Genomic DNA, 27,388 nt, shown 5'->3' on the forward strand with positions numbered 1-27,388 from the left:
AAAAATTCCAAGAATTTTTCAACTCCATGAGGAAGAATTGCAGCTTATCGAGCTTTGGAGCACAATAAAGCAAATAATAAATATTAGTTTCAGTATGTTTCAAACTTACAAAAATCAATTACACGAAATAGGCAATATGCTTATGACTTACAATTCACGATTATCGATGTCTGAGTCTGATAAATTGTCGCAAATGTTTTAAAAGATGCAGCACGCGCTAAAAGAGAATGGAAGAAAACAAAGATAGAACAGAAGAATACCAAGTTAGCTGTTTTGTCTTAGAAGTTTAGATAAATCCAATATTCGTATTTTTACTCCTTACAATTGTTCTTGACCTATTGAGGGAGCAGGGCTCATGATGAACAAGGAAACTGCAAAGTCTTGTTTAGGTCAGGAAGGTAGGCCTATTAGTAATCAAATGATAGTTGCTCATTTTCTGACTAAAAAGTGCAGTTTATCAGGCATAGGGTAAATATCTACCAAATCATATTATTGACTTATGCATAAAGTGAAGGTAAAATTCTACTTTAGTTACTTCTGGCTATCTTGGAAAGGGGTTGGGTTAGGAAAATGAAACTTTCGGGGATGGATGTACATGCTAAGGTTTGTCCCGGGAAGGTACTTTGAAGTACCTACCTCCACTCATCCCCCCCCCTCTATATAATGGTAAATTACTGCACATTACTAGTTGTTTTTAACTCCTATTTCATCCTATATTACTATCATAAATATAAATCACTGCTTACCATACACAACTTCTGCTTTTAACCTTGTTCACTAAAATATATTCCAAAATCCTATTTAAATCCTAAGCCATTTAATTTTCAACCCATGCTGACTTTCTTTATGGTATATGAAACCAGGCTTGTTGTGATGTTACACTTATCTTATCAGAAACCCTTGAGGGTAGCAGGCACATGCCAAACACCTCTGTGTTGATAAGACCTTTTTAACTGTATTAATTAGGGAAAGGATTTGACAAGAGAGACCAGTAAAAATAACCTAATCCTTTTTAGAGGACAAATTATGTCATGGGAGGATGTTTTTGAAATCCCTCTTCCACCCAAACTCAAAATTTTTTAAAATTCTACTTTAGAAGCTTTTAAAGTATTTCTACAGTACTAAAAGATAGAGTGCTAAAAACATCAGAATCAGCTTCAGAGGAGACGTTATGTCACGGGAAGAGGTTTTTAAAATCCCCTTTCCCCCCAAACTAAAAATTTTCCAAAATTATACTTTAGAAGCTTTTAAAATACTTCTAAAGCACTAATAAATACAGTGCTAAAAACATCAGAATCAACTTCAGAGGACACGTTATATCACGGGAAGAGGTTATTGAAATCCCCCTCCCCCCAAACTCAAAATTTTCCAAAATTCTAATTAAGAAGCTTTTAAAATATTTCTAAAGCACTAATAGATAGAGTGCTACAAAAATCAGAATCGACTTTAGAGGACAATTTATGTTATAGGACGATTTTTTTGAAATCCCCCTTCCCCCCAAGCTCAAAATTTTCCAAAATTCTACTTCAGAAGCTTTTTTAAATATTTATAAAGTGCTAATACATAGAACGCTACAAATATCAGAATCGACTTTAGAGGACAATTTGTGTCATGGGAAGATGTTTTTGAAATCCCCCTTCCCGACAAACTCAAAATTTTCCAAAATTCTACTTTAGAAACTTTTTAAATATTTCAAAAGCACTAATAGATAGAGCACTAAAAACATCAGAATCGACTTCAGAGGACAAATTATGTTACGGGAAGATGTTTTTGGAATCCCCCTTCCCCCCAAACTCAAAATTTTTTTTAATTCTACTTTAGAAGCTTTTTAAATATTTCTAAAGCATTAATAGATAGAGTGCTAAAAACATCAGAATCAACTTCAGAGGACACGTTATATCACAGGAAGAGGTTTTTAAAATCCCCCTTCCCCCCAAACTCAAAAATTTCCAAAATTTTACTTTAGAAGCATTTTTAAATATTTCTAAAGCACTAATAGATAAAGCGCTACAAGTTTCAGAATCAACTTCAGAGGACACGTTATATCACGGGAAGAGGGTTTTAAAATCCCCCTTCCCCCCTAACTCAAAATTTTCCAAAATTTAAATTTAAATGATTTTTAAATATTTCTAAAGCACTAATACATAGAGTGCTAAAATCTTCAGAATCGACTTCAGATGACACGTTATATCACGGGAAGAGGTTTTTAAAATCCCCCTTCCCCCCAAACACAAAATTTTTCAAAATTCTACTTAAGAAGCTTTTTAAATATTTCTAAAGCATTAATAGATAGAGTGCTAAAAACATCAGAATCGACTTCAGAGGACACGTTATATCACAGGAAGAGGTTTTTAAAATCCCCCTTCCCCCAAACTCAAAAATTTCCAAAATTTTACTTTAGAAGCTTTTTTAAATATTTCTAAAGCACTAATAGATAGAGTGCTAAAAACATCAGAATCGACTTCAGAGGACAAATTATGATACGGGAAGAGGTTTTTGGAATCCCCCTTCCCCCCAAACTCAAAATTTTCCAAAATTCTACTTCAGAAGCTTTTTTAAATTTTTCTAAATCGCTAAGACATGGAACGCTACAAACATCAGAATCAACTTCAGAGGACAATTTGTGTCATGGGAAGATGTTTTTGAAATCCCCCGTCCCCCCAAACTCAAAATTTTCCAAAATTATACTTTAGAAGCTTTTCAAATATTTCTAAAGCACTAAAAGATAGATTGCTAAAAACATCAGAATCAACCTCAGAGGAGATGTTATGTCAGGGGACGATGTTTTTTAAATCCCCCTTCCCCCCAAACTCAAAATTTTCCAAAATTCTACTTTAGAAGCTTTTAAAATATTTCTAAAGCACTAATAGATAGAGTACTAAGAACATCAGAATCGACTTCAGAGGACACGTTATATCACGGGAAGAGGTTATTGAAATCCCCCTTCCCCCCAAACTCAAAATTTTCCAAAATTCTACTTTAGAAGCTTTTTAAATATTTCTAAAGCACTAATAGATAAGAGTGCTACAAAAACCAGAATCGACTTCAGAGGACAAATTCTGTTATGGGAATATGTTTTTGAAATCCCCCTTCCCCCCAAACTCAAAATTTTCCAAAATTCTACTTCAGAAGCTTTTTAAATTTTTCTAAAGCGCTAAGACATAGAACGCTACAAACAGCAGAATCGACTTTAGAGGACAATTTGTGTCATGGGAAGATGTTTTTGAAATCCCCCTCCCCCCAAACTAAAAATTTTCCAAAGTTCCAGTTTAGAAACTTTTTAAATATTTAAAAATCACTAATACATAGATCACTACAAAGCTCATACTTGACTTCAGAGGACAAATTTTGTTACGGGAAGATATTTTTGTAATCCCCCTTCCCCCCAAACTCAAAATTTTCCAAAATTCTACTTTAGAAGCTTTTTAAATATTTCTAAAGCATTAATAGATAGAGCGCTAAAAATATCAGAATCTACTTCAGAGGACAAGTTATTTCAAGGGAAGATGTTTTTATAATCCCCCTTCCCCCCAAACTCAAAATTTTCCAAAATTTTACTTTAGAATCTTTTTTAAATATTTCTAAAGCAATAATAGATAGAGCGCTACAAGTTTCGGAATCAACTGCAGAGGACACGTTCTATCACGGGAAGAGGTTTTTAAAATCCCTCTTCCCCCCTAACTCAAAATTTTCCAAAATTTTATTTTAGAAGCTTTTTAAATATTTCTAAAGCACTAATAGATAGAGCACTACCAATATCAGAATCGACTTCAGAGGACAAATTATGTTACGGGAAGATGTTTTTGGAATCCCCCTTCCCCCCAAACTCAAAATTTTACTTTAGAAGCTTTTTAAATATTTCTAAAGCATTAATAGATAGAGTGCTAAAAACATCAGAATCGACTTCAGAGGACACGTTATATCACAGGAAGAGGTTTTTAAAATCCCCCTTCCCCCCAAACTCAAAAATTTACAAAATTTTACTTTAGAAGCATTTTTAAATATTTCTAAAGCACTAATAGATAAAGCGCTACAAGTTTCAGAATCAACTTCAGAGGACACGTTATATCACGGGAAGAGGGTTTTAAAATCCCCCTTCCCCCTAACTCAAAATTTTCCAAAATATTATTTTAAAAGCTTTTTTAATTTTTCTAAAGCACTAATAGATAGAGTGCTAAAAACATCAGAATCGACTTCAGAGGACACGATATATCACGGAAAGAGTTTCTTAAAATCTCCCTTCCCCCCAAACACAAAAATTTCTAAAATTCTACTTTAAAAGCTTTTTAAATGTTAATAAACCATGAATATTTATATTGCTAAAATAATCAGAATCTACTTCAGAGGACGCGTTATATCACGGCAAGAGGTTTTTAAAATCCCCCTTCCCCCCAACACAAAAATTTCCAAAATTTTACTTTAGAAGCTTTTTTAAATATTTCTAAAGCACTAATAGATAGAGTGCTACAAACATCAGAATCGACTTCAGAGGACAATTTATGTTACTTGGAGATTTTTTTGTAATCCCCCTTCCCCCCAAACTCAAAATTTTCCAAAATTCTACTTCAGAAGCTTTTTTAAATATTTCTAAAGCGCTAAGACATGGAACGCTACAAACAGCAGAATCAACTTTAGAGGACAATTACTGTCACGGGAAGATGTTTTTGAAATCCCCCTTCCCCCCAAACTCAAAATTTTCCAAAATTCTACTATAGAAGCTTTTCAAATATTTCTAAAGAACTAAAAGATAGAGTGCTAAAAACATCAGAATCAACCTCAGAGGAGATGTTATGTCAGGGGAAGATGTTTTTTAAATCCCCCTTCCCCCCAAACTCAAAATTTTCAAAAATTCTAGTTTAGGAGCTTTTAAAATATTTCTAAAGCACTAATAGATAGAGTGCTAAAAACATCAGAATCGACCTCAGATGTGAAGTTATATCACAGGAAGCGGTTTTTTAAATCCCCCTTCCCCCAAAACTCAAAATTTTCCTAAATTCTAAATTAGAAGATTTTAAAATAAATAGAAATGCGTAATATATAGAGGGCTACGAAATACCGCCTAACCTTCAGAGAACAAATTATGTTATCGGAATATGTTTTTGAAATCCCCCTTCCCCCCAAACTCAAAATTTTCCAAAATTCTACTTCAGAAGCTTTTTTAAATTTTACTAAAGCGCTAAGACATAGATCGCTACAAACAGCAGAATCGACTTTAGAGGACAATTTGTGTCATGGGAAGATGTTTTTGAAATCCCCCTTCCCCCCAAACTCAAAATTTTCCAAAGTTCTACTTTAGAAACTTTTTAAATATTTCTAAAACACTAATAGATAGAGCACTACAAATATCAGAATCGACTTCAGAGGACAAATTATGTTACAGGAAGATATTTTTGGAATCTCCCTTCCCCCCAATCTCAATATTGTCCAAAATTTTACTATATAAGATTTTTAAATATTTCTATTGCACTAACAGATAGAGTGCTAAAAACATTAGAATCAACTTGAGAAGACCTATTATATCGAAGGACGAGGGATTATAAATCATAATTCCCCCCAAACACAAAAATTTCCAAACTTTTTGTTTAGAAGCTTTTTTTAATATTTATAAAGCGCTAATAGATAAAGCGCTACAAGTTTCAGAATCAACTGCAGAGGACACGTTATATCACGGGAAGAGGGTTTTAAAATCCCTCTTCCCCCCTAACTCAAAATTTTCCAAAATTTTATTTTAAAAGCTTTTTAAATATTTCTAAAGCACTAATAGATAGAGTGCTAAAAACATCAGAATCGACTTCAGAGGACAAATTACGTTACGGGAAGATGTTTTTGGAATCCCCCTTCTCCCCAAACTCAAAATTTTCCAAAATTCTACTTCAGAAGCTTTTTTAAATATTTCTAAAGCGCTAAGACATAGAACGCTACAAACAGCAGAATCGACTTTAGAGGACAATTTGTGTCATGGGAAGATGTTTTTGAAATCCCCCTTCCCCCCAAACTCAAAATTTTCCAAAATTCTACTTTAGAAGCGTTTCAAATATTTGTAAGGCACTAATAGATAGAGTGCTAAAAACATCAGAATCGACTTCAGAGTACACTTTATATCACGTGAAGATGTTTTTTAAAACCCCCAACACCCCAAACTCAAAAATTTAAAAAATTATACTTTAGAAGCCTTTTAAATATTTATAAATCACTAATAGAAAGAGCGCTACAAATATCAGAATCGACTTCAAAGGACAAGTTCTGGCATGGGAAGATGTTTTTGAAAGTACCCTGCCTCCCTAACTCAAAATTTTCCGAAATTTTAATTTAGGAGCATTTTTATTATTTCTAAAGCACTAACAGATAGAGTGCTAAAAATATTAGAATCGATTTGAGAGGACACGTTATATAGCAGGACGAGGTTTTTAAAATCCCCCTTCCCCCAAACTCAAAATTTTCCAAAATTCTACTTTAGAAGCTTTTTAAATATTTCTAAAGCACTAATAGATAGAGCGCTACAAGTTTCAGAATCGACTACAGAGGACACGTTATATCACGGGAAAAGGTTTTTAAAATCCCCCTTCCCCCTAACTCAAAATTTTCCGAAATTATATTTTAGTAGCTTTTTAAATATTTCTAAAGCATTAATAGATAGAGTGCTAAAAACATCAGAATCGACTTCAGAGGACACGTTATATCTCGGGAAGAGGTTTTTAAAATCCCCCTTCCACCCAAACTCAAAAATTTTCCAAAATTCTACTTTAGAAGCTTTTTAAATATTTCTAAAGCACTAATAGATAGAGTGCTACAAAAACCAGAATCAACTTCAGAGGACAAATTATGTTATGGGAATATGTTTTTGAAATCCCCCTTCCCCCAAACTCAAAATTTTCCAAAATTCTACTTTAGAAGCCTTTTAAATATTTCTAAGGCACTATTAGATAGAGCTCTACAAATATCAGAATCGACTTCAGAGGACAAATTATGTTATGGGAAGATGTTTTTAGAATCCTCCTTCCCCCCAAACTCAAAAATTTCCAAAATTCTACTTTAGAAGATTTTTAAATATTTCTAAAGAACTAAGAGATAGAGCTCTAAAAAAATCAGAATCTACTTAAGATGACAATTTATTTAATGGTAATATGTTTTTTTAATCCTTCTTCCCCCCCAACAAAAAATATTCCAAAATTTTTCATTTTAATAATTTTATATATTATCTATATAAATAATAGATCTAGCGAAAAAAGATTAATAATCGACGTCCGAGGACACGTGATATCACAGGACAATGTTCTGATAATCATCATCTCCCCCTAACTTAAAAATTTCCAAAATTCTACTTCAGAAGCTTTTTAAATATTTCTAAAGCACTAATAGATAGAGTTCTAAAAACATCAGAATCGATTTGAGAGGATACGTTATATCGCGGGAAGAGGTATTTAAAATCCCAATTCTCCCCAAACTAAAGATTTTCCAAAATTTTTTTTAATACGAAATTTTTAATATTTATAAAGCACTAATAGATAAAGCGCTACAAGTTTCAGAATCAACTGCAGAGGACACGTTATATCACGGGAAGAGGGTTTTAAAATCCCTCTTCCCCCTAACTCAAAATTTTCCAAAATTTTATTTTAAAAGCTTTTTAAATATCTCTAAAGCATTAAGACAGAGAGAGCTAAAAACATCAGAATCGACTTCAGAGGACACGTTATATCACGGGAACAGGTTTTTAAAATCCCCCTTCCCCCCAATCACAAAATTTTCCAAAATTCTACTTTAGAAGCTTTTTAAATATTTCTAAAGCACTAATAGATAGAGTGCTACAAAAACCAGAATCAACTTCAGAGGACAAATTATGTTATGGGAATATGTTTTTGAAATCCCCCTCCCCCCAAACTCAAAATTTTCCAAAATTCTACTTTAGAAGCCTTTTAAATATTTCTAAGGCACTATTAGATAGAGCACTACAAATATCAGAATCGACTTCAGAGGACAAATTATGTTACGGGAAGATGTTTTTGGAACCCCCCTTCCCCCCAAACTCAAAATTTTCCAAAATTCTACTTTAGAATCTTTTTAAATATTTCTAAAGCACTAATAGATAGAGTGCTAAAAACATTAGAATCTACTTCAGAGGACAATTTATTTCATGGGAAGATGTTCTTTAAATCCTCCTTCCCCCCAAACTCAAAATTTTCCAAAATTATACTTTAGAAGCTTTTTAAATATTTCTAAAGCACTAATAGATAGAGCGCTACAAATTTCAGAATCGACTACAGAGGACACTTTATATCACGGGAAAATGTTTTTAAAATCCCCCTTCCCCCCTAACTCAAAATTTTCCGAAATTTTATTTTAGAAGCTTTTTAAATATTTCTAAAGCACTAATAGATAGAGTGCAAAAAACATTAGAATTGACTTCAGAGGACACGTTATATCATGGGAAGAGTTTTTTAAAATCCCCCTTCCCCCCAAACTCAAAATTTTCAAAAATTTTACTTTAGAAGATTTTTAAATATTTATAAAGCACTACAAATATCAGAGCGCTACAAATATCAGAATCGACTTTAGAGGATAAATTATGTTATGGGAATATGTTTTTGGAAATCCCCCTTCCCCCCAAACTCAAAATTTTCTAAAATTCTACTTTAGAAGCTTTTAAAATATTTATAAAGTGCTAAGACAGATAGTGCTAAAAAAATTAGAATCGACTTTAGAAGACACGTTATATCACTGGAAGAGGTTTTTAAAATCCCCCTTCCCCCCAAACTCAAAAATTTCCAAAATTTTACTTTAGAAGCTTTTTTAAATATTTCTAAAGCACTAATAGATAGAGCAATACAAATTTCAGAATGGACTTCAGAGGACACGTTATATCACGGGAAGAGGTTTTTAAAATCCCCCTTCCCCCCAAACTCAAAATTTTCCAAAATTCTACTTTAGAAGCTTTTTAAATATTGCTAAAGCACTAATAGATAGAGCGCTACAAATATCATACTCGACTTTAGAGGATAAATTATTTTATGGGAAGATGTTTTTTGAAATCCCCCTTCCCCCCAAACTCAAAAATTTCCAAAATTCTACTTAAGAAGCTTTTTTAAATATTTCTAAAGCACTAAGAGGTAGATCGCTACAAATTTCAGAATAGACTTCAGAGGGCACGTTATATCACGGGAAGAGGTTTTTAAAATCCCCCTTCCCCCCTAACTCAAAACTTTCCAAAATTCTACTTCAGAAACTTTTTTAAATATTTCTAAAGCGCTAAGACATAGAACGTTACAAACCTCAGAATCGACTTTAGAGGACAAGTCATGTCATGGGAATATTATTTTGAAATCCCCCTTCCCCCCAAACTCAAAATTTACCAAAATTCTACTTCAGATGCTTTTTTAAATATTTATAAAGCGCTAAGACATATAACGCTACAAACATCAGAATCGACTTTAGAAGACAATTTTTGTCATGGGAAGATGTTTTTGAAATCCCCCTTCCCCCCAAACTCAAAATTTCCCAAAATTCTACTTTAGAAGCTTTTTAAATATTTGTAAAGCGCTAAGACATAGAGCGCTACAAACATAAGAATCGACTTTAGAGGACACTTTATGTCATGGGAAGATCTTTTTGAAATCCCCCTTCTCCCCAAACTCAAAATTTTCCAAAATTGTTACTTTAGAAACTTTTTTAAATATTTCTAAAGAGAGCGTTACAAACATCAGAATCAACTTTAGAGGACAATTTATGTCATGGGAAGATGTAGAGGACAAATTATGTTATGGGAAGATGTTTTTGAAATCCCCCTTCCCCCCAAACTCAAAATTTTCCAAAATTCTACTTTAGAAGCTTTTTAAATATTTCTAAAGCACTAATAGATAGAGCGCTACAAATATCAGAATCGACTTCAGAGGACAAATTATGTTATGGGTAGATGATTTTTAAATACACAGTACCTTTCATCCCTTTCCCCCTTCATACTCTAAAATCTGGTTGATAATTTGAAATTTGAAAAGCCTTATTTTCCACGGGGGTATTTTGATTTGGGGGGAGGGCGATTTTAAAAACCTCTTCCCGTGATATAACGCGTCCTCTGAAGTCGATTCTGGGAAGGGGGATTTCAAAAACATCTTCCCATAACATAATTTGTCCTCTATAGTCGATTCTGATGTTTGTAGCGCTCGATGTCTTAGCGCTTTACAAATATTTAAAAAAGCTTCTAAAGTATAATTTTGGAAAATTTTGAGTTTGGGGCCAAAGGGGATTTCAAAAACATCTTACCATAATATAATGTGTCCTCTAAAGATGATTGTGATGTTTGTAGCGCTCTATGTCTTAGCACTTTAGAAATATTTAAAAAAGCTTCTAAAGTAGAAATTTGAACAATTTTGAGTTTGGGGGGAAGGGGGATTTTAAAAACCTCTTCCCGTGATATAACATGTCCTCTGAAGTTGATTCTGATGTTTTTAGCGCTCTATGTCTTAGTGCTTTAGAAATATTTTAAAAGCTTCTAAAGTAGAATTTTAGAAAATTTTGTTTGGGGGAAGGGGGATTTCAAAAATTTCTTCCCATAACATAATTTATCCTCTAAAATTGATTCTGATGTTTGTAGCGCTCTATGTCTTAGCGCTTTAGAAATATTTAAAAAAACTTTGAAAGTAAAATTTTGGAAAATTTTGAGTTTGGGGAAGGGGGATTTCAAAAACATCTTCCCATAATATAATTTGTCCTCTAAAGATGATTGTGATGTTTGTAGCGCTCTATGTTTATAAATATTTAGAAATATTTTAAAAGTTTTTACTGTATAACTTTAGTAAGTTTTGAGTTCGGGGGGAAGGGGGATTTAACAAACCTCTTCCTGTGATATAACGTGTCATCTGAAGTCTATTTTGATGTTTTTTAACAATCAATCTATTAGTGTTTTAGGAATATTTTCTAATCTAATAAGGTATAATTTTCGAAAATTTGGAGTTTGGGGGGAAGGGGGATTTCAAAAAAATCTTCCCATAATATAGTTTGTCCTCTAAAGAGGATCCTGATGTTTGTAGCACTCTATGTCATAGCGCTTTAGAAAAATTTAAAAAACTCCTAAAGTAGAATTTTAGAAAATTTGGAGTTTGGGGGGAAGGGGGATTTTAAAATCCTCTTCCCGTGATAAAACGTGTCCTCTGAAGTCGATTCTGATTTTTTTAACACTCTATCTATTAGTGCTTTAGAAATATTTTAAAAGCTTCTAAAGTAGAATTTTGGAAAATTTTGAGTTGGGGGGAAGGGGGAATTCAAAAACATCTTCCCATAATATAATTTATCCTCTACAGATGATTGTGATGTTTGTAGCGCTCTATGTATTAGCGCTTTAGAAATATCTTAAAAAGCTTCTAAAGTAGAAATTTGGAAAATTTTGAGTTTGGGGGGAAGGGGGATTTTAAAAACCTCTTCCCGTGATATAACGTGTCCTCTGAAGTCGATTCTGATTTTTTTAGCGCTCTAAAAAAGTGCTTTAGAAATATTTAAAAAGCTTCTAAAGTAGAATTTTTGAAAATTTTGAGTTTGGGGGGAAGGGGGATTTCAAAAATATCTTCCCATAACATAATTTATCATCTACAGTTGATTCTGATGTTTGTAGAAATCTATGTCTTAGTGATTTAGAAATATTTAAAAAAAACTTCGAAAGTAAAATTTTGGAAAATTCTTAGTTTGGGGGAAGGGGGATTTCAAAAACATCTTCCCATAACATAGTTTTTCTTCTGAAGTTGATTCCGATATTTTTAGCACTCTATCTATTAGTGATTTAGAAATATTTAAAAAGCTTCTAAAGTATAATTTTTGAAAATTTTGAGTTTGGAGGGAAGGGAGATTTCAAAAACATCTTCCCGTAGCAATATTTGTCCTCTCAAGTCGATTCTGATGTTTTTAGCACTCTATCTATTAGTGCTTTAGAAATATTTTAAAAGCTTCTAAAGAATAATTTTGGAAAATTTTGAGTTTGGCGGGAAGGAGGATTTTAAAAACCTCTTCCCGTGATATAACGTGTCCTCTGAAGTCGATTTTGATGTTTTAGCGCTCTATGTCTTACTGCTTTAGATATATTTTAAAAGCTTCTAAAGTAGAATTTTAGAAAATTTTGAGTTTGGGGGAAGGGGGATTTCAAAAACATCTTCCCATAATATAATTTGTTCTCTAAAGATGATTCTGAGGTTTGTAGCGCTCTATGTTTAGAAATATTTAGAAATATTTTAAAAGCTCCTAAAGTAGAATTTTAGAAAATTTCGAGTTTGGGGGAAGGGGTGATTTTACAAACCTCTTCCCGTGATAAACCGTGTCCTCTGAAGTCGATTCTTATTTTTTTAAAACTCCATCTATTAGTTCTTTAGAAATATTTTAAAAGCTTCTAAACTAGAATTTTCGAAAATTTTGAGGTTGGGTGGACGGGGGATTTCAAAATCATCTTCACGTAATATAATTTGTCCTCTCAAGATGATCATGATGTTTGTAGCGCTCTATGTCTTAGCGCTTTAGACATATTTAAAAAGCTACTAAAGTAGAATTTTAGAAAATTTTGAGTTTGGGGGGAAGGGGGATTTTAAAAGCCTCTTCCCGTGATATAACTTGTCCTCTGAAGTCGATGCTGATGTTTTTAACACTCTATCTATTAGTGTTTTAGAAATATTTTAAAAGCTTCTAAAGTAGAATTTTGGAAAATTTTGAGTTTGGGGGGAAGGGGGATATCAAAAATATCTTTCCATAGTATAATTTGTCCTCTAAAGTTGATTGTGATGTTTTTAGCGCTCTATGTCTTAGCGCTTTAGAAATATTTAAAAAAGCCTCTAAAGTAGAAATTTAGAAAATTTTGAGTTTGGGGGGAAGGGGGATTTTAAAAACCTCTTCCCGTGATATAACGTGTCCTCTGAAGTCGATTCTGATGTTTTTAGCGCTCTATGTTTTAGCGCTTTAGAAATATTTAAAAAGCTCCTAAAGTAGAATTTTAGAAAATTTTGAGTTTGGGGGGAAGGGGGATTTCAAAAACATCTTCCCATAACATAATTTATCCTCTACAGTTGATTCTGATGTTCGTAGCGCTCTATGTCTTGGCGCTTTAGAAATATTTAAAAAAACTTCGAAAGTAAAATTTTGGAAAATTTTGAGTTTGGGGGAAGGGAGATTTCAAAAACATCTTCCCATAACATAATTTGTCTTCTGAAGTCGATTCTGATATTTTTAGCGCTCTATGTATTAGTGCTTTGGAAATATTTAAAAAGCTTCTAAAGTAGAATTTTGGAAAATTTTGTGTTTTGGGGGAAGGGGGATTTCAAAAACATCTTCCCGTAACAATATTTGTCTTCTGAAGTCGATTCTGATGTTTTTAGCACTCTATCTATTTGTGCTTTAGAAATATTTTAAAAGCTTCTAAAGTAGAATTTTAGAAAATTTTGAGTTTAGGGGGAAGGGAGATTTCAAAAACATCGTCCCATAACATAATTTATCCTCTACAGTTCATTCTGATGTTTTTAGTGCTCTATGTCTTAGCGCTGTAGAAATATTTAAAAAAAACTTCGAAAGTAAAATTTTGGAAATTTTTGAGTTTGGGGGAAGGGGGATTTCAAAATCATCTTCCCGTAACATAATTTGTCCTCTGAAGTCGATTCTGATATTTGTAGCACTCTATCTATTAGTGCTTTGGAAATATTTGAAAAGCTTCTAAAGTAGAATTTTTGAAAATTTTGAGTTTGGGGGGAAGGGGAATTTCAAAAACATCTTCCCGTAAGAATATTTGTGCTCTGAAGTCGATTCTGATGTTTTTAGCACTCTATCTATTAGTGCTTTAGAAATATTTTAAAAGCTTCTACAGTAGAATTTTGGAAAATTTTGAGTTTGGGGGGAAGGAGGATTTTAAAAATCTCTTCCCGTGATATAACGTGTTCTCTGAAGTCGATTCTGATGTTTTTAGCACTCTATCTTTTAGGGCTTTAGAAATATATAAAAAGCTCCAAATTAGAATTTTAGAAAATTTTAAGTTTGGGGGGAAGGGGGATTTTAAAAGCCTCTTCCTATGATATAATGTGTCCTCTGAAGTTGATTCTGATATTTTTAGCACTCTATCTATTAGTTCTTTAGAAATATTTATAAAGCTTCTAAAGTAGAATTTTGGAAAATTTTGAGTTTGGGGGGAAGGGGGATTTCAAAAACATCTTCCCGTGATATAATGTGTCCTCAGAAGTCAATTCTGATGTTTTTAGCACTCTATCTTTTAGTAGTTTAGAAATATTTTAAAAACTTCTAAAGTAGAATTTGAGAAAATTTTAAGTTTGGATGGAAGGGGAATTTCAAAAACATCTTCCCATGACATAATTTGTCCTCTAAAAAGGATTGGGTTATTTTTACTGGTCTCTCTTGTCAGATCCTTTCCCTAATTAATACAGTTTAAATGGTCTTATCAACAGAGTTGTTTGGCATGTGCCTGCTACCCTTAAGGGTAAGGGTTTCTGATAAGGCAAGTGTGACATCACAACAAACCTGGTTTCATATACCATAAAGAAAGTTGGTATGAGTTTAAAAGTAAATGTTTTAGGATTTAAATAGGATTTTGGAATATATTTTAATGAACATGGTCAAAAGCAGAAGTTGTGTATGGTAAGCAGTGATTTATATTTATGATAGTAATATAGGATAAAATAGGAGTTAAAAACAACTAGTAATGTGCAGTAATTTACCATTATATAGAGGGGGGGATGAGTGGAGGCAGGTACTTCAAAGTACCTTCCCGGGACAAACCTTAGCATGTACATCCATCCCTGAAAGTTTCATTTTCCTAACCCAACCCCTTTCCAAGATAGCCAAAAGTAACTAAATTATAATTTTACCGAAATGAATTTCAGCCCCTCCCTATATATGCTAATTCAGGGTATATATTTCTACATTCGGGGGGGTGGGGGCAAACTTTTTTTATGATGTAAATGGGAGGTAAGTTTAAACTTTACCCCACCCCCCTAATGTAGAAATATATACCCTGAATTGGCATATATAGGGGGGGGGGGGGCTAAAATTCATTTCCAATAGAATCAATTATTATATTTGTAATCAGTATAAAAAAAGGCATCAAATGGTGTATTCAATTTATTCCTAACTCAATAATATGATTTGGTAAATATTTACCAATAAATTTTACTTGTAGGCCTATGTACAGGAAAAAATAGACAGGTGTCAGGTAGAAATATAGCCTAGTGTTTTTATTTGAAGGTTTTAATTCCAGGTCAGCAGAGATTAGAATAGATGGTATCAGTGCAAAAATTGATGGTATCAAGTGCAAAAATTGCACTGAATTTTGCAATTTGAAAATTTGTCTTTGTTATTTTGGCATAGAAAAGAAAGGTAAATTTCCTGTAGGCCTAGGCCACATAATTTTGCTAAGATGAAAGGGAAAACATAATTTGATGCCTTTTTATGCCCTTTCACAATTCAAGAATTGCTTCTGGGGGTAGTTGCATCTTGAGCCCCTAAAGGGCCCCTAAGGTAGGCTATTTCATTTTTTTAACCACGCAAAGAAGTTTTCAACATTTCGTATTTAATTGAAAAGTGTTTAAAAACATACCATTAGTTTATAAATAAGTTTTTCAAGAGTAATATATTCCAAAAATACTTATTTATAACAATTCAAACCTCATTTACTAGGTGACTCAAATATAAAAAAATTTCAAGCATTGTCAACAAAAATTGCACTGAATTTTGCAATTTGAAACTGCTGGCAACAATTCAGTGTATATATTTGCACATTAGGGGGGCAGGTAAATTTGCAGTGGGCCATCTAATTTAGCTTGGATGAATGTGAAAACATCATTTGATGCTTTTTATTATCTTTCATTATTCATATAAAATACATTCAGGGCCCTTTAAGGACTGAAGATACAATTAGCCCCCAGAAACAATTCTTAAATTATGAAAGAGCATAAAAAAGGTATCAAATGACATTTCTACTTTCATCTTAGCTAAATTATATGGCCCACTGCAAATTTACAAAAAAAAGCAGTAATGCTTATAGACTGTTGAAGTTTTATAGGTATAATAAAAATTATTTAAGTGATCAATATATGACAATATGAATTACAGAGGTGAGAAATAGAGACCATGCATAAAACTGCTGAAAATCTAGAAGATACAGCAAGACTGTGTAATAGTAAAATATTGTACAGACATGCTAATAAATTAAGAGGGAATTATCAATCTGGACTTGTCCCAGTTAAAGATGGAATTAGAATCTTTATCCCAGACTAAGACAGTTACAAAGAAAGATTTAAAGAAAGATAGGCTTAACATATTGATAATGTGTTAAACTATGATAGAATTACAGGAAAAGATATAGAAAAAAATAAAAAGTTTTGACTGTTTTGTATATGAAAAAAAATTTTAGTTTGTGAGGAAGAATTACTGACACTATTAAAAGGATTAAAAAATAATAAGGCCCCAGCACTGATAGTGCATTAGGTTTTTTTTTAATATGGTGGTTATGAGAGATAAGCTATTAATGATTGTGATTATTATTTTGAAAAAAAGAGAAGTACTTAGTAATTTTAGGAAACTCAAATTAAACCCCTCTATAAGAAAGATTATAACAGTGAGTATGGTAATTATACAGGCATTAGGTTGGTCTCTATAGGAAGCAAATTGCTTAGTATGATCACACTTTTTGGATGGGAAGGCATCATAACATCTAACTATCAGGACATCCACAAAATCTGTCATAACATCAACAAAAAAAATCTGTCAGAACCAGTAACTGTCATAACATCTAGAATTTTAAAACTTTAGCTTTTTGGGGTTTGGGGGGGGGGGCGGTACCTAAGTTAGGTTAGGTTACATATTTAACATATGCTATGCTCCACCCCCACCCCCCGGATGTGCAAATATATGGCCAAAATTTGTTTCTAAACTATTATATACTTATTACTATTATATAAACTTATATAAATTTTTTTTCAAGTCTTTGACATTTAGTGGTTCTGACAGATTTTCATTTTAGATGCTATGATGTTTAGTGCTTGTGATGGTTAGTCAAAATGGTAGCACCCCTTTTTAGACTTATAGATGCAATGGATAAATTTTTAAGAGAAGAACTGTGCAGTGTTAGGAATGGGAGAGGGTGTGTCAACCAGATTTTCACTCTTAGATTGATAATTAAGATGTAGGCTACATGAGTCATTAAACCCCTTTAGTCCTCATTTCTATAGATTATGAGCAAATATTTTATTCAGCTGAAAGTGAAGCTGTAGCTAAGGTCCTATCCATGTATTGCATACCAGATAAATACATTAAAGTGATTAGGCTATGTGTGAAAAATCATTGTTCTGGTTAAGGTAGGAAGTAAGCTTAGTAGCTGGTTTTGTATGAAATTTGGAGTTAAGCAGGGTTGGGCCCCATTTCAGTTGACCATTTTGATGGAGTATATCCTAAGGAGCACAGAAAAGCCAATGGCAGGACATGGAATCAATTAAGAAAGTAAAACCCTCCTAGACTTAGGTTATGTTGATGATTCAAGCATCCTAGATGAAAATGTTAGTAAAATGAATGAATTATGGGAGGTTTTGAGGGTTGAGATTGAAAAGATAGGTAAGAAATTGATTTTAAGAAGACCAAGTTGCTAGGACTAGATATAGGTGGAGGTGAAGAGGTAATGTTGGGTAACAAGAAGATCAATCAAGTGGACAACTTCACTTACCCTGGTAGCACTATTAGCAAAGACAGTGGGTGTAGTGAAGATGTTAAAAGTAGAGTAGTCAGTGCTCAGGGTATTTTTCAAGGTGGGAAAAACAGGAAGATAAGTCCCCAAACCAACATCAGAACATTGGAAGCTACAGTGATGACAGTGGTCAAGTAGACTATGGTTCTATAGCATGGGTGCTCCAAAACATAGAGTAAGGTTTGCAAAAATTTTGCAGAAAAATTGCCCATGGATTCAGATTGTTTTGGGTACCCAACTGACTGACTGTATCTCAAACAGTAAGCTGTACAAAAAATGTGACTCAATCTTGTTTTATGTTGCTATAATGAGAGAAAGGTTGAGATTACCTTAAATCACATTGTCCAGCAAAACAAGAATTACATCTTGTAGAATTGCTGGTTAGTGATGACAATGGCTGGATGTGTCAATGGCATCCCACTTAGTTCTCCATGGCTTTGATGACCATTCTCCATCAACAGCTCTTTTGAAGGCAGCAGTACTGAGGGTAGTGACTAGTTCTTGGGTGAGCAAATTCCACAAACTCACTATTCTATTAGTGAAGAAGTTGTTGTGTAGTCTAGTGGCAGCTCTCTTCTGATATAGTTTCTATAGTTTCTGACTGTCTCCCCTAGTTCTGGCAGATTGGTCAAGTTGGAATGGCTTATTTAATGGAAAGTTAGAATTCAGGAGCTTGTGTGTCATGATAATATCACCCCTTTTACATCTGTAGACCAGAGTGGGGAGTTTCAGTCTCTTCAGATGGGATGAATAGTTTAGATATTTGCATCTGTCAATTGCTTTTGTAGCCTATCTCTGAACTGATTCTAACTTCCGCTGGTCACCTTTGTTGAGGGGGCTAGTGACACACATGTCAAACTCAAAGTTTGGCCTCACCAATGCCTTATATAATTTATTCATGACCAAAGGTGACCTACTAGAGATTGTTCTTTTTATAATGCCAAGGGTTTTGAGTGCTTTGGCTACAGCTGTCTGTGCGTGCATAGTGAATTTCAATTCTTTATCAACTGTGACCCCCGAGTCTCTCTTCACTTCAGATAAAATGATACTCTGTCTTGATCTGTCCATCCCTAACATATAATAAGGGCATTTGTCATTTTTCTTTCCAAAGTGGATTGTTCGACATTTGTTTACATTGAATTCAAGCCTCCACAAAGTTGCCCACTGGGAAAGTACCCATTGGTCATTCTGCATAGAGGCTCTTATTGGGTGTATCAACAGGTCCAATGAGTTTGGAGTCATCAGCATAAAGACTTGCTTTATTTTTGGCTGTGGTTGGTGTATAATTAATATAAATATTGAATAGTGTTGGTCCCAAGATGGTTCCCTAGGGCACTACTTAATACATCCACTTCTTCTGAAAAGGATACCTGTCCATTTTTTCCAAATATTTTCATTCTTTACTTTCTCCTGGAAAGAAACTGAAGCACCCACCCTACAATTTCATTATGCATTCCAATTGCAAATAACTTGGTCCTTAGTCAATGGTGACATGCTTTACCAAAGGTTTTTGCAAAATCCAATAGAACCAAGTTGACAGGGATTGCTTGATTAGAATCAGGTGTCCGACAATTTGAGTATTCACGATTCCTTCTAAGGTTTTACCAGCTACAGATGTAAAACTAATGGGTTGATAATTAGGAATGCAAAACAAAAATAATTTTTCTGGATTTTAGTCTTCATGGTTCTGGATATGGACCAGGATGACAATGATCATCAAACCATTGGGATTTCCTTTAAAACAGCACTAGTGCTACTATCTTGTCCTTAAAGTGCTTAGCACATTTTGCTAGAGATAAGTCATCAGATCATTCTTCAATTTTAATGTCCAGAAGAACAGCATAGCTGCTTGATGACAGGATGGCTGTTTCAGTTGGTTTGTCATCAGAGTCTGAAGAGGACAAAGAGTATTTTTTTATCTATTTGATGTCATCTTTTAGATCTGAGAGGTTGATGTTACTCTCACCAAGCATTCCAGGGGCTTCATCCAGTGAAATGGCAAGAAAGGAATTTGTTCAGTAAGTTTCAAATCAATAGGCTGTTTTATGTTTAAAAATCAAACAATCAATAATTCCTATTATTTCTGTTTGAATCCAGATTCGGACAGTAAAAACTCAATCTATGCTTTTTGTCTTGCATTTTTATTACCTGTTTCATTCCTGGATTGTTCAGGAAAAATGACATAGTCAGAAATAAACTCTATGAAAAATTGTAGATGGCATTTCAGGCACAAAAAACCTGTTAAAACATTCAAAATTTAGCTAGATGCCATATTCTATACACATGCAAAAAAAAAAAAAAAAAAATCTGTATAGGAGATGTCCCTAGAGCTGTTCAAAGGGAGGGGGAGTCAACCAGGACAGGTGCTCTTGGTGCTATGACTGGGGTTTCCCCACTTTGATCCGATTTTTCACTTTGATTCTGCTTTTTTTGCTTATATTTAAGTCAAGAGAAAGGCACTGTAATTAATTTTTCCCCAGGCACCACTGACAGCTCTATGTCCAGAGACAGGAACGCCCAGTCTGAGCAGGCTCAGGCTGTTTAATTGAATTTGATAAAAACCACCAAAAAAAAACCAAAAAAACTTAAAGGCTGGGCTTTTGGGAATAAGTATTCCATGAAAACTATGAGTAGTCAAAGGTCCACAGAGCAAAGACAATTTGATAGCTAATGAATGGGCAAACTAAAATCTATTATGTTATTATTTTGCTTGTAAGGTTTGACAGCTTATTTCATGAGAAAAGTTGGATCTCTACAGAATATGTGCCTGGCATTGTTAACATTTCCAAAAAAAGGGTCAAGAAATGTGCCTGGCATTGTTAACATTGATGATAAAGGGTCAAAAAATTTGATAATGGAAAGAAATGGACACTGGGTCTTGCAATTTTGAAGATATAAAATTCTTTGGTAGATCTACCAATGGCCATTGATTTTGTTGCAACAGACATAATTTTCAAATTAATCCATTTGTTTCATGGAAGCCAATTCCGAGTTGTTGTTTCATTGGCATCTTTCCAGCGAGTTTAGACTCCCATTTTTTCATGTGTATCTGCTGTTTAGTTTCCTCCTTAGAATTCTTCAGAAGGTTGGATAAAACCTGGGAGCTGGCATTTTAATATTTCTTAATTGGTCTACACAGATTTGTTACCCCTCATTATTTAAGTTTATAGGAGGGTGTACTACATTACTACCAAATGATATGCTTGTTTTATCTCATCAATAAAGCCTAACATTGCATTGTCCATTGTTCAAAACTGAACGCCTAGTGCAGGGGTGGTCAACGCAAATTATTTTGCGGGCCACTTTGGAAATGCATCTTTATTCCATGGGCCACATATAAAATTATATATACCCATATTAGATTTAAACCTATTATAGATATTTTATGGAGTGACAAATTGAAAAATAATAAATTTTTATTTATTATGTTTGCTGTTATTTTTACATATAAACATAGATAATATAATAATAATAATGATACTAAATACACATTGTAAAAAATATATAACACTAAAAATAAAAAAAAATAACGAAATAAAAAATCAATTGAAACATATTTATTTCACTAGTGTGATTGTTTCTCCACTTTTTCACTTAGCCTTTGCAAGTTGGTCTCAATTTGGGTATTTGTGCATTGTAATTGGTGTTGAAGGCTAGCGTCCATTATGTTTGAGCTGTTTTGTGTTTGTTCAATTTAATTTTCGAAAAAAGGTTCACAGGTGTAAGTTGGACCAAAAGTGCTAACAGCTTTTTGTGCCAAATGTCTTGAATTGGATAATTTGTCTTATGTGAGATAAATGTAAAAAAAAAAAATCTATTTTTGATTCTGAATTTTCGAACATGCATTTTAATTCATTATTACACTGTATGCCAATCAGATTCATTTCGAGATATTCTAGGACAGACTTAATTTCAACATGAAAAAGAGATGAATATATTAAACAAAATTGGTGTTTTTTTTCCAACTCTAAATTATTGAATTGACTTACAAAAGCATCTGCAAGTTTTCTTATTTCTCCCGCATATTTTATATAATTGTTACATTTTGATTTCTTAAATTCTTTCAACATATGAAAGTGGCGAGCATTATTAATTTTCCATTGGGATCCAAATAACAACAATTTCTTCGGAACTGCTCTGATGTGATTAAATGTATTGACTATGAGGTTATGTTTTCCTTGCATTGATATATTTAATTCATTGAGTTTGTTGACAATATCCACTAAAAAGCATGAATCTAAACCACTAATCATTTCTTAATTTTGGCCTAGACCCTAGTTTGTCATTCATAAACAAATCAATTTCTTCTCGTAAATGGTAAAATCACTGTAAACATTTTCCATGACTTAACCATCTGACTTGACTGAAATACACAACGTCACCGTATTCTGAATCTAATTCTTTCTGAAATTCCTTAAATTGTCGATGCGCTAGTGCATGTGATCGAATGCAATTCACTGTTTTTATAACTCTACTTGCATAACATGATACATCAATAATACTTGGGCTATATACATTGATAAACAACATTGTTAAGAGTGAAACATCAAATCTGTGATGTTTCAAGATGTGCGCGCATCATGAGGGCGCAGAATATAAAAGTGCGATGAATCTCACGGGCTGCAAACATGTTTACGGCGGGCCGCATGCGGCCCGCGGGTTGTTCACTCCTGGCCTAGTGGCTTATGTTGTCTCTGGCATGAACTTCGCCACCATTTATATTCCTTTTACAGATTCCTTATCATCATGGTTATGTGAAGGCAATTAACTAAGCAACAGAACAGGGTTTATAGTGAAAGAGTCAGCTTCTGTGGGTCAAATGGAATTAGTTCCCCAAAGGCAACTTTACCTGAGAGTTTAACCTTTCCATTTGAATTTTTCGTTTAGGTATTGGATATTGTGCCGTTAATATGGTGACAAGAAAATGAAATAACAAGAGAGCTTGTGATAGGCGTCTTCACTTGCTGGCCTAGTATTCCCAGGTTTTGTAGTACATGGGATGTAAAATGTTCATTCTATCTATAAGGTGTTTGAGCATACCTGTTTGCCAAATATCCTCAAGATACATCTTCATGACCACATATCTAACATGGATATACAGCAAATATGTGGAATCAAGAGAAATGTTGCCCTCACAATCAAAGCACGCTGACAGAAATGGTTGGGCCATGTTTTATGGAAGAAACCAGAGTACCTGCCTCGCAGAATCTATCTAGCTGAGCCCCTCAGATCGTAGAAGAGACGCCAATGAGGACAGCGAAAAAACTGGTTGAAACTGCCCAAATCAGATCTTAAACCTCAGAAAATTTAGAAATAGATGAACAACCCAGTGGCTCCCGCTTGCAAAGCAGCTGGTAGCAGACTGTACTACACGGACCAACAAAGTCTCAAAGATCCTTGATGTCGGGTAAGATGTAAACGCCTGATTCCCACCACAAGTATAAGCACGTAAATTACTGATAGGAATTTCTGAAATTGTAGGTGTTGATTTAACTCATGATAAACCTTAAAATCTCAGTTGAGCTCCAAGGCAGAGCTGCAGCGCTCTGCTTTGTAGTAGAATTTATAAATTAAATGAAAACTTACCAAGCTTGAAAGTGTGGTTGTAATTCTAGTCCAAAGAAGGAGTGACTGCTTCGCCGAGAGTTTATGTTAGTTTCAAGTATTTTTTAAAGATTTAAGTATTTTTTAGCTTATCCACGAAAAAGAATCCTTTGTATGTTTAAGAATGTTTATTGAGTTCACATTATTTTTTTTTAGCGTTTGAAAGCCGCATTGCATTATTCAGTTGGAAAGCTATGTGAAAACTTGGGATCCAAGACAGGAGTAACTTTCTCCAGAGAAGTAATAGCAACTATGTCAGAAGTTGCTGACCAACAGATACAAGTCTATGGAAGAGACTTGGAGAAATTCTGTAAGTAAGTAGATATTCAAGGAAATTGGAATGTTGTTTTCCCCTCTTTAGATTCTAGTCATTGTAATCAGCCTACACATGGAAAGAGGAATGAAACATCAATTGTTCGCTTTTAATATCCAATTAATATCTAATTTCCTATTCATAAATTATATTATAGTAGCCCTAATCTGAATCATCAATTATTATGGTAGACTATTTATCGAAATAATAACTATGTAATGTCCGTGATGTTGTGATATAAACTAAAATTGGTAGTCAAGCGTAATCAATTTTCCGCTGAAAATTCTGGGCTGGTATTTATGAAAACCAAAAGCTTAGCAGCTGCAGCCAATAGCACTAGGAATTGCTCCCCCACCCCAATTTAAGTGTTTTTTTTTTAGTTTTATTCTTAATCATAATAGAACTTTAATCGTCAGTCTTCTTTTAATGTTTATATCCAAGTAATAAAACTGACGAAAATCTATTTCATATGTGAAGTTCAAAGTTTTTTATAGCATTGCAGTAAAAAAATTAAGAATAATAGCAAGAAATTCTTTAAAATATAATGTCCTAAACATCTAGAATTCTTATCCTTCTGTTTTCAAAAAGTTGGATAAATATTTCATGATGTATTATCTCCCCCCCCCCCCCGTCCACCGCAAAAATTTATGATGCTCCTGCACGTATTAGAAGACTAATGGACTGGATAACCAGTTTGTTTCCTACTAGAATCTTGGCTTTCGAGAGGAAATAAGTTTGAAATCATCGGCCATTAAGACTGACGGTAAAATTGTAAAGTGTTGAAATTGCAAAAATTCAATTAATAAAAAAAGACCCAAATTCATTGTAAAAAAATAAAATAAAGCTATTAAAATTTCAATTGTAATTTTTCAATGTACAGCCCAAAATTGTCAGATTCTAGATTGAGTAGGCGATGGATGGTAGGGACAGGGTTCGACTTACTTCCTTGGACCAGAATAAACAGAGGAGTTGAATGCATATATTATTATTTGATTAGTGGAGTGAACGGTGAAGGAAGGATTAATAACTGTGAGCAGAAAACAGCTTTCTCAAGCCCTGACAGTGCAGAGAGATAAGGAGTATGAAGCAATAAATGGTCTATCGAGATTATTGTTTGTTTATTTTCGTATCCCAAAGCCATTAAAAAGTCAAATTTTGAGATCCATTTTTAATCATAATGCAGAATTTTAAGACTTTTACAACTTCACGGCACACTGATGTTTGGTTTAGTTATTTAAAAGAGAGAAAATATTTCTCTCGAGACATGATGTTTCTCGAAAGAAAATACTATTTTTTCCCGCTTTAAAAAAGGCATTTTCACAACTCCCATCCTTTTCATTTATCGTTGGCCTAATCACGACTTAAGGTTCGTTTTTATCGCCTTACCTTAAAGAAAATGGGGTAGTGACGATCATTAGTAGGCAAAATTTAGTAAAATAAAAAAGGAGAGCGTCGTTTCCCCCTTTAAAAAAGGCATTTTCATAACTCCCATCCTTTTCATTTATCGTTGGCCTAATCACGATTTAAGGTTCGTTTTTATCGCCTTACCTTAAAGAAAATGGGGTAATGACGATCCTTAGTAGGCAAAATTTAGTAAAAGAAAAAAGGAGAGCGTCGTTTACCACTTTAAAAAATGCATTTTCAAAACTCCCAACCATTTCATTTATAGTTGGCCTAATCACGATTTAAGGTTCGTTTTTATCGCCTTACCTTAAAGAAAATGGGGTAGTGACGATCCTTAGTAGGCAAAATTTAGTAAAAGAAAAAAGGAGAGCGTCGTTTCCCACTTTAAAAAATGCATTTTCACAACTCCCATACTTTTCATTTATCGTTGGCCTAATCACGATTTAAGGTTCGTTTTTATAGCCTTACCTTAAATAAAATGGGGTAATGACGATCCTTAGTAGGTAAAATTTTGTAAAAGAAAAAAGGAGAGCGTCGTTTCCCACTTTAAAAAAAGGCATTTTCAAAACTCCCATCCTTTTCATTTATCGTTGGCCTAATCACGATTTAAGGTTCGTTTTTATCGCCTTTCCTTAAAGAAAATGGGGTAGTGACGATCCTTAGTAGGCAAAATTTAGTAAAAGAAAAAAGGAGAGCGTCGTTTCCCACTTTAAAAAAGGCATTTTCACAACTCCCATCCTTTTCATTTATCGTTGGCCTAATCACGATTTAAGGTTCGTTTTTATCGCCTTACCTTAAAGAAAATGGGGTAGTGACGGTCCTTAGTAGGTAAAATTTAGTAAAAGAAAAAAGGAGAGCGTCGTTTCCCACTTTAAAAAATGCATTTTCACAACTCCCATCCTTTTCATTTATCGTTGGCCTAATCACGATTTAAGGTTCGTTTTTATCGCCTTACCTTAAAGAAAATGGGGTAGTGACGATCCTTAGTAGGTAAAATTTTGTAAAAGAAAAAAGGAGAGCGTCGTTTCCCACATTAAAAAAAGGCATTTTCATAACACCCAACCTTTTCATTTATCGTTGGCCTAATCACGATTTAAGGTTCGTTTTTATCGCCTTACCTTAAAGAAAATGGGGTAGTGACGATCCTTAGTAGGAAAAATTTAGTAAAAGAAAAAAGGAGAGCGTCGTTTCCCACTTTAAAAAAGGCATTTTCACAACTCCCATCCTTTTCATTTATCGTTGGCCTAATCACGATTTAAGGTTCGTTTTATTGCCTTACCTTAAATAAAATGGGGTAGTGACGATCCTTAGTAGGTAAAATTTAGTAAAAGAAAAAAGGAGAGCGTCGTTTCCCACTTTAAAAAAGGCATTTTCACAACTCCCATCCTTTTCATTTATCGTTGGCCTAATCACGATTTAAGGTTTGTTTTTATCGCCTTACCTTAAAGAAAATGGGGTAGTGACGATCCTTAGTAGGCAAAATTTAGTAAAAGAAAAAAGGAGAGCGATGTTTCCCACTTTAAAAAAGGCATTTTCACAACTCCCATCCTTTTCATTTATCGTTGGCCTAATCACGATTTAAGGTTCGTTTTTATCGCCTTACCTTAAAGAAAATGGGGTAGTGACGATTCTTAGTAGGTAAAATTTTGTAAAAGAAAAAAGGAGAGCGTCGTTTCCCACTTTAAAAAAGGCATTTTCACAACTCCCATCCTTTTCATTTATCGTTGGCCTAATCACGATTTAAGGTTCGTTTTATTGCCTTACCTTAAATAAAATGGGGTAGTGACGATCCTTAGTAGGTAAAATTTAGTAAAAGAAAAAAGGAGAGCGTCGTTTCCCACTTTAAAAAAGGCATTTTAAAAACTCCCATACTTTTAATTTATAGTTTGCCTAATAAAGATTTAAGGTTAGTTTTTATCGCCTTACCTTAAAGAAAATGGGGTAGTGACGATCCTTAGTAGGTAAAATTTAGTAAAAGAAAAAAGGAGAGCGTCGTTTCCCACTTTAAAAAAGGCATTTTCACAACTCCCATCCTTTTCATTTATCGTTGGCCTAATCACGATTTAAGGTTCGTTTTTATCGCCTTACCTTAAAGAAAATGGGGTAATGACGATCCTTAGTAGGTAAAATTTAGTAAAAGAAAAAAGGAGAGCGTCGTTTCCCACTTTAAAAAAGGCATTTTCACAACTCCCATCCATTTAATTTATAGTTGGCCTAATCACGATTTAAGGTTCGTTTTTATTGCCTTACCTTAAAGAAAATGGGGTAGTGACGATCCTTAGTAGGTAAAATTTAGTAAAGGAAAAAAGGAGAGCCGTAAAAGATCAATAATATAAACGCTAATATTTATTGTTCCAGAGTGA

At 33.6% G+C, this 27,388-nt stretch overlaps 1 protein-coding gene across 1 annotated transcript in view; it reads left to right on the forward strand.

The window, feature by feature from the left end:
* Window positions 1–200: 200 nt before the first annotated feature.
* The window catches only part of LOC148949442 (centromere protein S-like), a 35,828-nt gene continuing 8,640 nt past the window's right edge, over window positions 201–27,388 (forward strand). Inside the window, exons 1-2 of the mRNA XM_089093467.1 lie at window positions 201–263; window positions 23,465–23,622. Coding sequence (XP_088949593.1) covers window positions 228–263; window positions 23,465–23,622 — 194 coding nt within the window. The 5' untranslated portion in view covers window positions 201–227. The remainder of the gene's footprint in view (window positions 264–23,464; window positions 23,623–27,388) is intronic.

This window comes from Artemia sp. Qi Xiang Cuo, chromosome 8, assembly GCF_049724085.1.
Source record: "Artemia sp. Qi Xiang Cuo chromosome 8, ASM4972408v1, whole genome shotgun sequence".
NCBI classification, from domain to species: domain Eukaryota; kingdom Metazoa; phylum Arthropoda; class Branchiopoda; order Anostraca; family Artemiidae; genus Artemia; species Artemia sp. Qi Xiang Cuo.